General features: G+C 42.5%; 1 protein-coding gene across 1 annotated transcript; it reads right to left on the bottom strand.

Moving 5' to 3' along the window:
* Positions 1 to 14904: 14904 nt before the first annotated feature.
* On the bottom strand, positions 14905 to 17367 carry LOC147464308 (pentatricopeptide repeat-containing protein At2g03380, mitochondrial-like). The gene has a single exon (XM_086513888.1). It carries the CDS (start codon positions 17007 to 17009, stop codon positions 15288 to 15290), a length of 1722 nt encoding a protein of 573 aa, XP_086370014.1. The 5' UTR covers positions 17010 to 17367; the 3' UTR covers positions 14905 to 15287.
* Positions 17368 to 17875: the final 508 nt, after the last annotated feature.

The following is a 17875-nucleotide window of genomic DNA, read 5'->3' as shown; positions in this document are numbered from 1 at the left end:
AGCCAATATTGCAGTCAAAGTGGGTAGCAATCAAGTTGAATCGACTCCATTTCTTGATTCTGGAGCTCAAGCAAATCTAATCTCTTACAGATTATACAAACGGCTCAAGCCCACATGTCAACTACATCCTACTCCAAAAGTGCTAGAAAGTAGTACATCACATTCACTAAAAACATTGGGCTGGATTATATTGCATGTACAACTACATCAATATATTTACCCACATAAGTTTTATGTGGTCGAGGATGAAAGCACACAACACCCCATATTGTTGGGAAAACCTTGGCAAAAAGAGTATAATGTGCAGATAGATTGGAATGCGGATGCGGTCAAAATTCAGCATGCACAAGAACAACAGGTGGTAGCCTTTGCTCAGCAACCCCGCAAGAACCAGATGGTAGCAACACAATCACTGGATAAAGAACCGAAAGGATGGGTGCCACTAAAGAACAACACCATACCCATGGCGACCAAACAGGGAACTGCCAACCATGTTCACTCCAACCATAAAACAACATCAACCGCAATCAAAAGATCAAGGTTAGCAACACGAAAAAAACAAGTATGGGTGCGGAAGGATAGAGGTGACATGGCAAACAAACCACAACACAACAGCATGAGTCAAAAGGAGAAAACAGTTCAACCAAAAACCAAGGGAATAAAACAGATATGGATCCCCAAAAGAATGCTCAGTAACAACTTAAGTGCGACTCGCATTTGAATCCCGAAACCAAAGCAACAGGAACTCTCTTCAGTACAAGCAAAATTGGCATACAGACACACACTACATATGAAATCGGCAAACCGATCTATGTGGGTGCCAATCAGCCAGCAGCAAAACAATGACAACCGTGGAAGTAGCAATAAACCTACAAAAGCCTCCAAAGCAAAGCTACAAATGGAAAGCAAAAGAGACAAATTCTATGGCCAATTCCGCCACGAAAATTCTCTCCAAGGAGACGACTACGGCCATATCAACAATAGCGGCAAACCAAGCAACTTTTGCAAGAAAGACGATCAAACAAAGAGCGGTAGAGTTAAAACTTTTACTTGCAAAGAAAATCTTCCGACCAAATCAACAACAAACAGGAAACCTCGACGGCGAATGCCAATAAGCATATTGCTTATACCCTCCTCTTGCACAACATTAATTTTTCCATGCATTGACCGAGTATGCATCATGTAGGGCTACATTACACGGCCAAGCATTAGCACAATTTTTTTAACCCAAGCACGGCACATACACCAAGGCGATACCTTGTCGTCCAGGAGGACTCCGGCTACGAGGAGGGGAGGCATTCTCAAATGCGAACCCAATGGCAAAAAGAGCAAAAAAGGGCATGTTTTTCGACTATTTTTAAGGATTGTCGTTTGATTGCAAAAAAAATTGGACTAACCCAAGTACATATGCCTTATACAGCATGAATAGACAAGTATATGGGAACAAACGCCAAATCAAGCCCATAGGTGTGTGTGTGTGTGTATATAAGCAAAAATAACCATTTTTCGGGCAAAATGTTAAAAAACGGAAAAATTCGGTCATAAAAATTGCATGTGAGTGTATATAGTGTTTTGTGGTGATGTTTTTTATTTATTATGATTTTTGGGTTTAATTTTCTATTTTCCTTTTAATTTTACTAATTTTTGGCAGAAAAACTTTAAAAATACAAAAAGCAAGTGAAAAACGGTCGTAATGAAAAACAAAAAATATGGGGATGATCGGCGACTATAGGAAAACCTATGGTACAATGGAGGTGCAATTATGTGAATGGAGCGGAAAGCGTGTTTTGGCCAGATTTTGACCGAAACCTCAAATTTCTCGTAAACTAGGCAAATGGAGTCCAAATCGAGAAATTTTTGAGCATAAACCGCATCTCGCAAGAAGTTGGGAACACATGTCAAATTTCATGGAAAGTGGTTCGGGAACCCCCATTATAAGAAATTTTCACTTCATTTTAAGCTCATTTCTACTATTGACTTTTGAGAGAGAGCTCCTGCCACCTAGAGCGAACGGGACTTCTAGCAGCTTCTACGATGTGCACGACCACCCAACAGGCTCCAGACATGAGAGGTAGGCTCACCACCTTGAGCTTTTCGTGCATGTTTGTTGTTTTGTCGCGAAAACTAGCGTAGGGTTCACACGAGAAGAGGGCAGTAAAGACCTACAGGTAGAAGTGACCACCTAACGGCTAACCCAAAAGCAATGAGACTTCATTGGCGGCTTACCCTAGCATAGGAGACCACTTTTGGATGACCAAAGGCAGTAGAAAACCATCGGGAAAAACCCTAATTCCTAGAGCCCCGCAAGAGGCCACCAAATGGGAAATTGGCGGAAAGGCGTCCAAATGCTACCAAAACTCATGGGTAGGAGCATCTCGACATGCTTGACAAGTCTATATAGCCCACATGCCATACGGTGACCCGAAGCGGCACTAAACTTCAGAAATGGCATCAGACACACAAAGCGTCAAATAGCTCTCGCAACCAAACCGCATGTCCATTTGCCACCAAACTTTACAAGTGGCTTTCCTATACCATCAACAACCAATTCCTATGGTGGTAGACCACCACAAGTCATCGAAGACATGAAAACGGCAACCACGGGTGCTTCCAGAGCGACAAATTGCCAACGGAGCTCCGGTGAAGCCAAAGTCGACAAAAACCATATGGCAAGGATCCCCAAGGGACCATGAAGCTATGGAGACCAACATCAAGAAATTTCATCGCCAAAAAGCACTCCAAGAGTCACAAAACGGCTCAGAGGCTGTGAAATCCACACAGGGAGTTTTTTTCTATCAATTTGACTTTTTTGTTGAAATAATTCTTAAAAGGGACTCAAGGGGACTCAGGGCAGGTACCAGTAGCACCTCCAATATAATTTTCATCAAGAGACATCCTGCGCGTAGGATGTCTCAAGGCCAAATCTGAGCACCAAACCTAGCATTTCTCATCACACACAGCTTCTGAATAGCCTGTACATGCTAGCCACCAAGTTTCATCACATTTGGATAAAATTTGACCTTATATGCATCAAAAAACGCAAAGTCAGAGCATAGAGGCAATAATGGGCCATAGACCTACCAAAACTTGTTCAAATCAAATGAAACTTGCACAATACACTCATTAGCACATTGCCAAGCTATCTGTGGGGTCACAAATGAAAAATGATGAAATAGACATTCTACGCGTAGGATGTCTAAATGACCAAATTGGCCCCCAGCTGATATTTTTCAGTTCAAGATCTCTTTATGACACTTTCATAAGCCCATATACCAATTTTCAAGCCATTCCCATCACATTTGGCCCCCAACACGTCCAAGATGCACTTTTTGAGCCCAAAAACACTACACATGCTCTTACCAACACCAATTCTTGTCCAAATCAAAATCCAAGAGCAGGGCCATGTTTCACATGCCTAGAGCTACCTACAGAACCAATTTCAAGCTATTTTGATGAAAAAGACATCCTACGCGTAGGATGTCTCCAGTATGATTTTGACCTATTGTGCAAGAACTGACTTCATAGGGGCCATTAACATGGTGCAAGGAGCCTGTATATCAACTTTCAACCCATTTTAATATCATTTGCCACCTGTTGAGGACATCCTACCCAATTTGTAAGCCAAAAGCTTGAATTTGCCCAGAAATGCACTTTTTGATGCCCAAACCCAATTCCAAACACAGCCATGTTCAACAAGTCAAGGACCACTAGCATACCAAGTTTCACCAAAAACAGGCAAGATAGACATCCTACGCGCAGGATGTGTAAATGATAATTTTTTGCCAGAATGATACTGTGAGAACATGCAGAGTTTCCCTAGTTCCTTTTAAGTTTTATTTTCAATTTTCAAGTCATTTGGATAGTTAAAACTCAGTTTCTCAACTGATATGGAAAAAACGCTAACTTCGGACTACTGAGTGCAATAGGATCCATGGCAGCCGCAAAATCACCGGCAAAGAAGAAGAGAATGACAATAAAAGACTATTTGGAAGAAGTAGAGCCATTTGTGATCCCAGAAGGAACCCTGAAGCCAACTAGCACATGGATTCAGGATGATTTGCTAGAGTCCAATGATTTGAAGATATACCAAGGCGTGTTCAAAGATACTGAAGGAAATGCAGTATAGCTACCCATGATACCACAACGAATTTGTCAGAAGCAAGATGGGAGATTATCTGGAAAAGCTGGACCTTCATAACTACTTTGAAGTTTTGCCAACGGGGATTGACATCAAAAGAGTGTGGGAATTTGTAACCACTATCAAAGAAGATGGAGTGGCCAGAGTCACTGATCTGCAAGGCAAGCCGGATACCATGATTTTCATCACAGAGAGGGTGGTGGCAGCCGCTCTTGACATCTCCAAAAAGGGAGATAGTGTGACAAAGCGCTGAGATGAAGTCAAGGTGTACTTTGAAAAGAAGAACAACTACACTTTTGAAGACATTGCAAACCCAAAAGTGGCTATCATGAGCCAGCTCTACAACCAATACTTCCACATGTGTACAAAGCGGCCACAAAAGTATAGAATGCCACATGGAGCCATTTCCACCACCTTCATCTGAGCAGTGCAAAAGAGCAAGCCAAAAGTGATCAATTATGCTGCCTACGTCCATGACAACCTGGTGAAGATGGGGAACAAAAATCCCACCTACATTGTACCTGGTGAGCTAATAACAAAAGTGGTTTATGGAGCACTGCATGCCAAGGGAAATTGGCCAGAACCTCCTTCACGGAATGATTGGTTAAAGCTGAAAGAAGATAAAGAAGAAGAACCTTCCAGGGCACCCAGAGTTGCCACTCGTTTGAAGCGCCGGTTAGAAACCGTGCTAGAAGAGCTGCCAGAGTCGAAGAAAGGAAAGAAGGAAAGTGTACAAGTGCCGATCAAAGAAACCAAATCACAAAAAGCGACGCAGCTAGAGCGACTAATGGAAAGCTTCAGAGCCGAAAGAGCACTCAAGGGAGATCTAAGCGAGCTGTGGAAGCCCTCCCTGGAAGCCATGTCGGGATCGTCTCGAAGGGTGCACTGAGATCGGTTTGAAGACTACATAAAAAAAATTGAGATCCTAGATGCTACGACAGAAAATATCCCTAATGTCCCTTTTACAGAAGAAGAAGTGGACGAAGTACGACGGCAGCGCTGGAAGAGCAGGAAGGCCAAGAAAAGGAGAGAAAGACCAAGCCGGACCGAGACTTCAAGAAGAAGCTAGCAATTCCACCGTCAAGCAGGGAGTCCAGCCAACCGCCATCACCACCTCCTCTTAGCCCTCCACAAACCCAACAAAAGAAGGATGAACAAGAAGATTCAAAGAAAGAGAAGAGCCAAGAGAAAGAGCAGAAAGAAGAAGTTGAACCGAAAGAGGAGAAGTTAGATCCAGAAGAAAATAACTTCAGAATATTTCTTGATCTACTAGCTGCGGGTTATTCACGAGAAGAGGCAGTCATTGTGGCCTTTGAGTTGGCAAGCACAAGGCCCAAGGAACATATGCAGAGCCTGCGGTCAGTGGAACTGAAAGAGATGGCCACTGATATAGTGGACCTACAGCCACCGACCAATGACTGGGATGTGGTGATGCACAAGCTAACCGGGATCAGGGCAAGATCAATGGCCACAAAAAGTGAGATTGATAATCTCAAAGCCAATGAAGTTCAGATCAAGGCTGAAGTCGACACACTACAAAGACAAAGCCAAGAGACTGTGGACAAACAAACAAAGTTGCAAGCTAGTTTGGACGCATCATTACAAAGATGCCAGGAGATGGAACGAGAAAATCAGGCAGCAGAAAACAAGCTTCAAAGAGTACAAGAAAATCAGCAAGTCATTGACAGATGCAGAGAGAGAGAGAAAGGGACAACATAACCCTACAACTTGCTGAAGAATCCAAAGAAGTGGAAACCCTTAGGAATGCCAAAGAAAAGGCAGAGATAGAGCATGAAGCGAGCCAGGATGAAGTGATCGAGCTGAAAGAACAGATTAAAGTCAAAGATCAAACCATCCAAAGGCTGCGGGCATCTCCTACCAGAGTCAGAGCTACTATCTCGATTGGCACCACTTTAGAGAATGAGCTATATGAAGAACAAATGAAGGAGCTCCAAAAGGAGTTAACACTCGAGAAGCGGAAAAGGTTGATGCTGGCCGAGGGGTCTATGGTAATGCAAAACCGCCGAGAAGAAGAAAATCAGGCCATGAAGAATGAGTTAGAAGCCATTAAGAGAAAGCTCAAGGAGGCGGAAAAGATAAATGCAGATCTAAACGACCTCCTAGTAAACATGGGAGAGCAAGTAGAAGAGGAAAAGAAGACACTTCAGAGGCAAATAGAAGAGCTAAGAGGCCAACAGCAAACGGAAGAGCAGTAGTTTAGCACCGGGCCAGCAACCATGGAGGGTATTGACATAGAGAATGTGTCAGATCCAATGGACACCACCATGCAAGAGGAAATCCTGGTGGGACCCTCACAAGAGCCACAAGATCTGACACAAGAAGAAGAAGAAGAGAAGCTGAAAAAGTCCATAGAAGCGGCAGTCAAAGACACAGCCAGAGAAGCATTGGAGTGGGAGCAGAGGGTGTTTAATTCGATGACTATTCAGAAGATAGATGCCAGTAACCTTCGGCATGAATGGCTACAGCCCTCTCTCCCATATCCTCTGCTAAAATATGAAGGTGCCACAATCAACAAACGAATAAAAGAGGAGCCAACAGTGCCATTGTACAAAGCAGATATATCCAAACCTGAAGGAGTCAAGTTGATAGTGGACTCTCAGCCCAAGTGGAGAAAAGCATGGCTAACAAAGTATCCTCAATATCTAATTCATCTGGTAGAGGCACCTAAAGTGATCAGAGATAACCTCAGTTTCTGCCCTCTACCAAGGATGAGGACATGGAAAGCCCCTGAGTTGTTGCAGAGAAGCCAACCCACTTAGCTAAATTACTCGAAGTTGTCAGGCTTGAAGGCAGGCGAGAGAATAAGTGAGCAATACATGGTGAAAACCCTAACGGGAGCCATTAAATTGTTCACTGGCTCGCCTGACCTATCTTGCATCATGATGAGAAAGATATGTAAAACACTTTTGTCAGTCTTCAAGACCTTCAAACCAGGCCAGGCGACAGACAGTATCTTCTTCTTTCAAGATACATACAGATGTGCATACGATCTGTTTGTTCAGCCTTCTCACGAGGTGATACATGCATTGTCTCAAAGGATTATGTTTTTGCCATCTTATCACCTCCAAGCCTTTGAATAACCCTTCTACACCGGCTTCTTCACAATCAGCACAGACATATTCGGCCCGACGCTACTAGCTCAACATGCGAGATATGAGTCCCTTCTCAAGATGAGAGAAAGCCTACACTGAAGACGCAGCTCAACTGCCATGTTAGGGACGACATGAACAAGGAGGGGGGGAGTGTTAGAAGCAGGGCACACCCTATGGAGCTCGGTGGAATATTATTTTTTGTAATTATTCATTTTTTGAGAAAAAACGACATTTCACCTTTGTAAATAGTGGGGCTTACAGAAGCTTCCAGATTGTATCCCATTTCTGACATTTAGATTGAGTAGATGGTTAAATTGGAACATTAGGGTTTGAGATTGTAAGGTATTTATACCACTTTTTGACCTTAATGAAAAAGAACCCTTTGTCATTTTTAAAAAGTTCTGTCTGTGAGTGAGCGTACTGTGTACGAGAGAGAGTGAGAGTTTCATCTTGAAGCTACGCGCGCATCGGTGGTCGCAATTGAGTGCGAAGAAGTGCAGCGTGTTGCCCCCGATGAGAGCTACACGCCAATACCTACATTGCGGGCGTACACTCTGGTTTTGCGAGCTTGACCCGCGAGCTTCATCTAGTGATTCGGTGAGCATACATTATCCGTTTTCGCAGTTCAGCATATCCACACGTTCGCATTGAGTAGAGCTACACATTAGGCACTTTAGTCGGAAACGACGACCTCCAAATTTCGACCAGACATCCTACGTGATTTTGCACCAGGTGTTTAGGGTTGGGATTTTGGTTCATAGACCTTAGGGAGAGCGACCTATTGGTGATAGTAGGGTCTCCTTCAAGTTCTATGGCGTTTAGAGAACGTTTGATGGGTATTTGGCTCTTGAAAGCGTTGTAGGAAACCTCTTCTTATGCACTTCTGAAGGTTGTAGCTTAGACATTGGGTAGAGACCTCTGTAGAAATTGGTCGAAAGTCGGTCTAGTGTAGATTGACACCCTATTCTTGCTTCCACGCGCCTGCGGGTCGAGCTTCGTCCTTAGCTGACAAATCTTGTTAGGTGAGTTCTCGCTGTGCTGACGTCCGTCGCGGCGTATCCACATAGGGAGCAACTAATTTAGTTGCTCACATGATGAATGGGATGAATAAAGTGTTGCGGGATTTCATTCCTCAGGTTACCATGCCTTTTATTGACGATCTGTCGCGATAAAAGGGTGTGAAGAGGGTGAAAAAGATGAAGTTAAAGATAAGAGGGGGTGCAGACAGTTTGTGGATAACCATATTGTATTGTGAAAGGATATTATCAAGGCTTGAAGAGGTCAACCTTACACTCTGAGCCAAAAGTCTATGTTTGGGGTAAAAGAAGTCTTGATTGTGGGGCACTTATGTGGACCATCTGGTAGAATACCCTCCCTGTCAAAGTCGATGCTATTCAAATAATGAAAGAGACATGCAATTCAATTACAAAAGTGCAAAGATTTTTAGGTGCATGTATTTTTTACCTGATTTGGTTACCACATTTCTCACATGTAGCAGAGGTGTTATACCAATTGCTCAGAAAGGGACAAAAATTCGTTTGGAAAGAAGAACACTTGAAGGCTATTCGAAAACTGAAGAAGATGTTACAAGAGGCACCTACATTAAGAAAAGCAGACTTCAAAGTGGGAAGCCAATCATTGTGATGGTTGATACGAGTCCCACATGTATTGGATGGGCTATTGGGCAAGATGATGAGAAGGGAAAAAGGTATGCTATCAGATTTGGTGCCAAAGTCTAAAGTGCTCGACAAAGAGCATATTTGCAAGTAAAAAAGGAACTTTGGGGCATAGCAACTGCCCTAAGGTGTGATAAGGAGTACTTTATGGTGCTTTTGTAATAGTAGAGACAAATTGCTTGCCTTTACTCGGGATGATCACAAGTTGTTCTACACCAGACATAGCTATGAAACGTTGGATTGCATATATTAAGTCATTAAATTCTGAGTTTCATCACATTGCAGGCAAGGATAATCCGATAGCTGACATGTTGTCCAGGGCCAGATTTGAGGATGAGGAGACTATGATTTCAGAAAATGAAGACGTGGGCTTGAGGTTTTTTACCTCTACGCAAATGCATGGAGAATGTAAAAGTATGGTTTATGCACTACAGTCCTTTGCGGAGGAAAATTATGATGGTGAATGGCTAGTGATTGGAAAATATTTGAGTACACTAAAGAAACAGGATGACTGGACCGATCAAGGGTTTAAACAAATTTGTAAGAAGGCTTATGGGTATTTTTACCAGAATGGGCTTCTATGGAGACATCCAAAGAAGTGAAGAGGATCCCCTGAACGAGTGTTTTGTGATAGGTTAACACAACTCCAAGTACTTAAAGAGTTTGACGAGTCATTGTGGGTAGGTCATAGTGGAGTTTGGGCCACTTTTGCTCATATCAAAGATCAATATTGGTGGAAGGGAATGTATAAAGATGTGGTATACTTTGTTGAACTTGTAATGTGTGTCAAATGTACTCAAATGTAAAGCATCGGGATGGGTTACATCCAACATATCCAATGTACATGCATTTCAAATGGGTAGTCGATTTGATTACAATGCCTACAGGATTATGGAAAATGAGGTATATTGTGCTTGCAAAAGAAGATTTGACAAACCAGGTTGAAGGGAGAGCTTTGCGAACCAAAGCTACAAGTGCAAATAGAGGAGAACTTGATGTTGATGAGGCAAGAGAATTCTTTTCTCGTTTAGGTATTAAGCTATCTCTCATTACGGCCCATAACCCGGAAGGAAATGGTAAAAGTGAGAGGGGACATCCCCCCCGTTATCAAGGCATTGGCTAAAGCATGCAAAGAAGATACTGGTGATTGGACTCGGTTGCTACCCTATGCTTTATGGGCTGACCGTACCACACACAATATTGTTACAGGGTTCATGCTGTTAGAGTTGATGTATGGCCAAAAACCTGTTATGCCTCTTGAGGAAACAGAAGCTACATGGAGTATATTGCCCTAGGATACGGAGATGAGTAGAGAAGATCTACTTGCTTTGCGGACAGCAAACTGGAAAGGAGGAATGAGGATGTGGAGACTGCAAGGGAAAATTTGAGAGATGCTCGTTTAAAGAACAAGGATACTTTTGACAAACGACATAGGCTGAGACCTGAGAGCTATTCAAGAAGGAGATTGGGTTCTTGTTTATGATAGCAGTCTAGATAATCAGTATACAGCTTTGTGCAAAATGGTTAAGCGATGGTTTTGCCCTTATGAGGTCAAGCATGCTTTTCCACGTGCTACTTACAAATTATGTGAAATGGACGGTATAGAGTTAAAGGTTCCAATTGCAAGAAAATGCGTCAAAATATATTAAAAAAGGGATGCAGAGCTTCAAATTGGAGACGATAACTTCAATGTGTCTGAAGATAGATATTTAAATGATAAATGTGTGTCTTTTGATGATGGAGTCGCCATGGAGAACTTCTAAAGATTGGCACATACCGGAGGATGTGCTGGTTTAGAGGGGGTGGATGTTGTGCTTTGCGGGCACATGGTGAAAGATGCAAATCTGCATACAAATTCGAGGCTTTGACAAACTTATGGCCAGTATTACCAATTCTAGTCATACCAATACTAGTAATACCATTCCTAGTACTGTCAGTTCCGGTATCTCGAGAGCTTATATCTCGAGATCCAGCGTCCAGCGTCAAGAGTATCTCGAGAGCTTGTGCCTGAAGAGCCAGTGTCGAGCACCAGTATTATCGAAAGCCAACATTTCCAGTTCTTGTGACCAGTGTTTCCAATGTTCAGTATTAGAGTGTCTCGAGCATCAGAGTCTCGAGAGTCAGTGGTGTGGTCATTCCAACGCCAGCTGCACCAGTGTCCGGTGTCCTGCATCAGTATTATCGGGAGCCAGCGTTTCCAGTTCTCGTGACTAGTGTTTCCATTGTTCAATATTAAAGTGTCTCGAGCATCAGAGTCTCAAGAGTCAGTGGTGCAGTCATTCCTGCATCAGTGACCAGTGTCAGCGCCATCTGCAAAAGCTCCAGTGTCAGCGCCAGTTCCAGCGAGGCCTTTGTTGAGTGCTAGTGTCTCGAGCGTAAAAGTCTCGAGAGTCAGTGTCAGTACCAGTATTATCAGAACCAGTGGTTGGTCCAGTGCCATAGTTTCTCGAGCATCAAAGTCTCGAGAGTTAGTGTTTCTAGAGCCAGCGCAAGTACTAGGTGTGTCAGAGTATCTCAAGGGCCAGTCTCGAGAGCCAGTACGAGTATTATCAGAGCTAGTTGCACCAGTTCCAGCGTCGGCATCAGTATGACCAAAACCAGTATTCAAGTATTGAGCAGTGGAGCTTAAGGCAAGCTAAGCGAAAAATAGGGAAAAGCGAGAATTACACACGCTATGAAAAAAAAAGATGGGGAGGCTAAAAATAGGAGAGGGGGACGTATCATAAAGGACGGCTTTTAGGTGGTAGAGAGGGATATATAGTTGGATAGATAGTTTTTCAAAGGGAAGGAAAAGAGAGATTTTTTTGAGGAGACAGTGGAGTCGAAGAAGGAGAAGAAGGGTATGATCAGGGATAAGTAGGGTGACAGATTGTGTACTACTTCCATCGGGTTTCGGATTATCTGATTAGGGGATTTCAAAGCAACCGGCATACCAATGTTGGAGTATGCAACCGTTTTGTATCAAAGGTTTCAGATATCTGATTAATGGAAACATCTTCAGTTCCCCAGTCTCGATCAAGTGTTTATATCTATTCTAAGTTGGGTTTAAGCCTTTATCTCTGATCTGATCCGTTATATTCTTTTACAAATCTCTCTAAGCATTACTAAATTGTCATATTTAATTTAATTTGGCCCAAACTGCACTGGTTTTCATCGCTTCACACCAGTTTTTTTTTTTTTGGACACCGACCTTAAAATATTACTCAAGTTTTGACGAGAAAATGAATCTAAATTTATGAATTTGACGAGCAAAATATTTTAAAATTAAATTTATCATTTTTTCAAAAAAATAATTTAGACTTTAATTGGTCATTTTTTTCAATATCACATGTAAGGATAAAAGGAACATCTCTTACAACTTTTTATTATATAATAGAAAGAAGTGATTTAAGTAGTGCCACCTACACTTTTCAAATAAGTATCAATGTCACAAACACACCTTATATGTACTAGAGTTTTGTTAGGAAACATTTGGTTGAGTAGGGTAAGGTCTTTGAAATCTAAATGAAAACTAAATGAGGAAGTGTGAAGATCTCAGACCTCTTACATAAAATCTAGTTAATCATGCATAGGTCAATCATAGAAAAGTTAGGAGAGTAAAAAGAAAAGTAATTATGATGATAGGAGCCCATTAATATTCCATGTAACAAAATCTTACAACCACATGTAGGCTTTACTATTTTGGGTCCCGTGTCATAGTGTGATGTATTTCATCAAACCTACTTGGCCCTCAATCTCCTCTACCGTCAAATCCTTAAGTAGGCATATCTTTGGCGACTAGCTACCCCAAAATACAAAACCTTATAGCAAAGTCTAGCGAAAAACATCTTAAGGTCTACAACAATGAGAGCCAAAAAAAAGGCTCAAAATTTTCAAGTTTTACCAAATTGGCGACTTTTAGTCAAAAAAAATACGCTGATTCACACCTCGCCTACTTCCCCATCTACAGCCAAAAGCCGGATGCTTTCTCGGTCGGCTCTGGAGCGACGCGCACTCCGACACCTGTTAGTGCTAAATTGATTTGGCTACTGGGCAATGCCCATACTGATAATTTAGAGGAGCTTTGTTTTTGGGGTGGAGTTGTTTTCTCAAGAAACCTGTTTTGTCATCATCCATTTGGTGCATCTACTCTTGGGCTTGGATCCAAACTTCCCTACAACCTCTCCATATAAGTAAGGTCTTTGCTAGAAAGCTCTGGAAAAAAATGTTTCATATCAATCAATGGGACTCTCATGTGTGTGTTTTCACTAGAACAAAAATAAGTGAGTTACATCCGAGAGCATCTCAAGTGAATAGCCCAATGCCGAGAGCATCTCAAGTGAATAGCCCAATGCGATCTCAATTGTCTATTTTGTTGGGCTTTAGGTATTTATTGTCAAATGTTGGGGTGCTTAGGCGGGTATTTATGGCCCGTTTGTAAATTAGTAATTCATTGGTTCGTCGCTTCTGTATTGTCAACGTTGACATGGTATTAGAGCTATTAGCACGTTAACCTGCATAGGGGATAAGAGCTTGTTCGGAAATAAGAAACCCTCAATCGGCGTTTTGAAACACAAGTCGAGCGTTTTTGCATCGGCAAAGCATTGTGAGCCAACAGGTGGTGACAAACGACGGCGTTTTATGATTATCGTTGGCTAGTTTGGCAACCATGCGAGCCTAGCGTTTTGATGCCCTCAATTTGCCTGTGCTTCATTTTGAGACATCTGCAGGAAAGGTGTCGGGCGGCCCTTTTCTTTTTAAGCATTTTAAAACGTTGTGGCTATCACTCACTAGCGACAGGTGTTTGGCCTTTTATTGGGAGCGTTTTGAAATGCATCCAAGTGTGTTTCGGCTTGAAGCTTTGGTTTTTATGGTGTGCTAATTGGAGACCAATGTTGCCAGCTTAGCCTCGACATCAAAATGGCCCTAGTGCTTTTAACCCGAAAGAAGAACCAAAGCCAAATCTCAGCTACGGATGGCGCATTGACCCGTACCTTACGAGCGGCCTATGCACAGATGAAGTTCTTAAGGAAGCCGTCAATTTGCTTGGAATTGTGAAACCAAAAGCAAATGTATGAGCTCGCTAGAGGACAAAGGCAAAGGTAAGCTTGACAAGGATAGCAGTACCAATGCTTAGTTAGCTGCCTCGTAACCATGAGGTCCAAGAGCTGTTGTTATAAATGCGAGAAGACTCTTTGTTTGACTCAGGATTGCAAAGCCAAAAGCAAAAGCAAGAACTCACAAAACGATAAAGGCAAAAGCAAGCTTGACAAAGATAACGGTGATAAAGATTTGACAACGGAGATCGGCATGGCACACGTGCCGAGGGAGAGTCTTGAGTGGTAGAGAGGGGCAAACAATGCTCCCAACAAATAATTTAGACCCATGTATTGGAGTTCACGTTATCGGTGTTGGAACCAGCGGGTCACAATTCAATCCAAATGCATCTAACAAGGAACCAATGCAACGTATCTAAAACACTATGGATGAATGCACCAATCCATTGTTGTTGGCTGAATTATGGACAAGATGTGTTTCAAAGTCCATTATCTATGAAAGTTTGGATGTGATATGTTCACAATACACAAATGGGGATGTGGTCTACGGTTCAATTTCCTATGATGCAATCAATGCTCAAGATGGCATTCTTCTCAAGTGACACGTTGATAGTAGCAAATCCGAGGTGTATCCACCATGATAGCTATTGCCAATGTATCCATGGTAGCTTCTTCATCTACTTGGTCTCACTATTTATGTCCACTATGAGCTCAACAAACAAGTGAGACAGCTATGGGGGTTGTGCAATCTCTCCCCTCCAAGCGGATTCTTAAGAGGGATTGAATTTTTCCTGTTGGAATCTAGTTCAGTGGACAAGCTGCTAAACATGTTGAAGTAGAATACCAAGATGCAAAGAGGCTTGGCTGAATCCCATCCGTGACATGGAAGTAGTTAAATTATTGTAATGGACAGTGAATTGACTAACCATGATCAACCACACTGAAGCCTTAAAGAGAAGGTCTGGAAGGTTGACTGTTTAGAAATGTAATGAACCGCTTTTCATACCTCTTTACCTTACAGAAAGAATGAATTTTGAACTTGTCAAAACCAAGCAATTTGTAAAAAGCAATACAATCGAATGTATCTGTTTGTCTCTATAAGAGTTCGCATTTATTTTATAGCTTGGGATCCGTTGGCATGTACTCCATGACATGCTAAATTAGCATGCAAATGTTATGCAGACTTAGGTTCCTGACTTTCAAAGACTCCAGGCCATTATAATACTTCAGATACAAGCAATACTTAATTCATCCCAAATTTAATGATAATCCCAAAGAAAAATCAGTGGCATGTGCCATGGCATCTGCTGTGAACAGAAGCAAATCAATTCAGATCAGGGATCGCATGTGTATATTCATTTAAATTCAACCATAAATCAGTTTGTTTCTCTTTCCATGCTTGCTTCTGAATTCGCAATGCTTCCACCTTCCTTGCATCATCTAGCATACCCGCATCAGCATAGATGTTAGACATACAGATATAAGCTGCTCCCTCAGTCTCGTCCACTAATAACGCATGTTTAAAGGCTTGCCTTCCGAGCTCAACATTGCCCCACTTTCTGCAGGCCCCCAACACAGCAAGCCACATCTCCATGGTTGGAAAGTGTGGGGTCTCTGCCATAAATGCTAATGCTCTATCTAGCTGGCCTGCACGGCCCATGAGATCTATCATACAATTGTGATGGATAAGAGTTGGAATGATGTCGTAGTCTCCGCTCATGCTTCTGAAATATTCAAGTCCTTTGTCTACCAACCCAGAATGACTGCAAGCACAAAGGATACCCACAAAAGTTACTGAGAGTGGAACCTTGTTATCTTCTACTAGGCGATCAAACATCAGTAGTACATTTTCAATGTCTCCAATTTGTGCATATCCCGTGAGCAGTGCATTCCATGTATATGTGTTCCGAACCGAGAGCTTTTCAAACACTACCCGGGCTTTCGCAAGTGCGCCACACTTGGCGTACATACTAACAAGTGCACTTCCTATGGCAAGATCCACCTCCAACAAACCCTTCCTTGAAATGTCTGCATGCATTTCACTGCCCTTGTCTAAGGCACCAATGCTTCCACATGCACTCAAGCTGCAAGAATACGATGCAATGTTTGAACAAACACCCTCTCGTCGCATTTCATCAAAACAAAGCAAGGCTACCTCACAGCAATCATGTAGAACATACCCCGCAAGAAGAGCATTCCATGTTACAGCATCCCGCTCTGGAAGAACATCAAACACCTCATGTGCCTTTACAAGCATGCCACACTTCCCATACATGTCAACTAATGCACTTCCTATGAAAGGATCTAGTCTCAATAACCCGATTCTTACAACCTCCGCATGTAACTCTTCTGCCTTTTCGATTGCTTTCACAAGGCCGCATGCTTTTAGAGCACATGCCATTGTAACAGCATTTGGAGAAATGCCCTTGACCTGCATCTTCTCAAAACATATCAATGCCTCCTCGCCGCATTCATTCTGCACGTATCCAGCTATCAGTGCATTCCATGTGGCTACATCATATACATTAAACATGTCAAAAACTTCTTGTGCTTTTGCAAGACACCCACATTTTGCATACATATCAATCAATGCTGTGATTACAATGGGGTCAAGTGGCAAACCATCTTCGAGCATACTTGAATGCAATTCAGAACCCTTTTCCAGGGCTCGGATACAAGCACAGGCCTTGAAGCTACAGGTATATGTGATAATATCAGGAGAGATGCCATGTTCTTCCATAAGGTCAAAAAAATAAAGAGCTTCACAACCATGTCCCCGTTGTGCATATCCTCCGATGAGAGCATTCCAGGTCCCCACAGTTTTAACTTTGAGTGAATCAAACACTTCCCGCGCATTCGAAAGTGAGCCGCATTTGGCATACAAGTCAACCAAGGCACTGCCAACAAAGACATTGGTATTGAACAATCCCAATCTAGCAACATCTGCATGTACACTGCAGCCATGTGCCAAATCGTTCGCCTTGATGCATGATTTCAATAGCAACACAAATCTCCGCCCGTGAGGGTGAAAACTGTCACTTGGCATTTCTTGCACATTTTCAGAAGCTGCACATTCAAGGGTGTAGATAGACCCAAAAACCCACACTTCGAGCTTCCGCAGACCTTTTGCGGATCAGACACATGTCCAGGTATGCAGCATGAAAGCAAAAACCCATGCAAACTCTCGATGGGAGTTGCTGTTGAAGGCATGATTTGGCCCTTTTTTGCTGTGGCAAGAATTTCACGAGCTATGGCGCTGCTGAGCATTTTCCTCTATCACGCCTCTCTCTCCCCACACACACACACACACACCTCGACTCCAACTGCGACTCCCCGCCAGGTCAGTGACGGGCCTCCGACAGGGCAGGTACATAAATATACAAAGCAGGGGCAATTGCAGAAGCCAAAGGAAAACCACCTCTTTTAAAGATGCCCATCCGCCCCTTTGATGTACTAAGGCCAGGTTCAGACGGGGCGGCCGCAAAGAAACAGCAAGGTGTGTGCACCCTACGCTTATTGGACAAAAAACAAAGGGAAAATTACCAAAATACCCCTCTAATTTGTGGAAATTACCAAAATACCCCTCAAATTTCAAAAATTCCCAAAATACCCTTGTATCTATTTTAGTTGGATTGTTCACGATTTCCTTATCTCTATTCTTTTTTGACAATGAAGATCCGTTGTTTAGTGCTTAGCATGTAATTTGTCACAAATTACCTCCCAAAAAAAGACAATTATGTCTAAAAATAATGACGCAATTCATCTCCAAAGTCTACATAACTAGCTCAAATTCTAGTTTTAGTATCTTGTATTGATAGACAATCAGTCTTCTTATGAAAAGCTACAAAATTTTTTATCCTTGGATAAATTTACTCTCACAACCAGGGGTATTTTGGGAATTTTGGAAAATTT

The sequence above is a fragment of the Adiantum capillus-veneris genome, chromosome 1, assembly GCF_014529385.1.
Source record: "Adiantum capillus-veneris isolate H3 chromosome 1, ASM1452938v2, whole genome shotgun sequence".
Lineage (NCBI taxonomy): Eukaryota > Viridiplantae > Streptophyta > Polypodiopsida > Polypodiales > Pteridaceae > Adiantum > Adiantum capillus-veneris.
This window is presented reverse-complemented; position numbering and strand designations above follow the sequence as displayed.

What these genes read in the sequence shown, in the direction of transcription:
- LOC147464308 (XM_086513888.1), bottom strand. Translation starts at nt 17,009, where the DNA reads ATGCCAAGTGACAGTTTTCACCCTCACGGGCGGAGATTTGTGTTGCTA.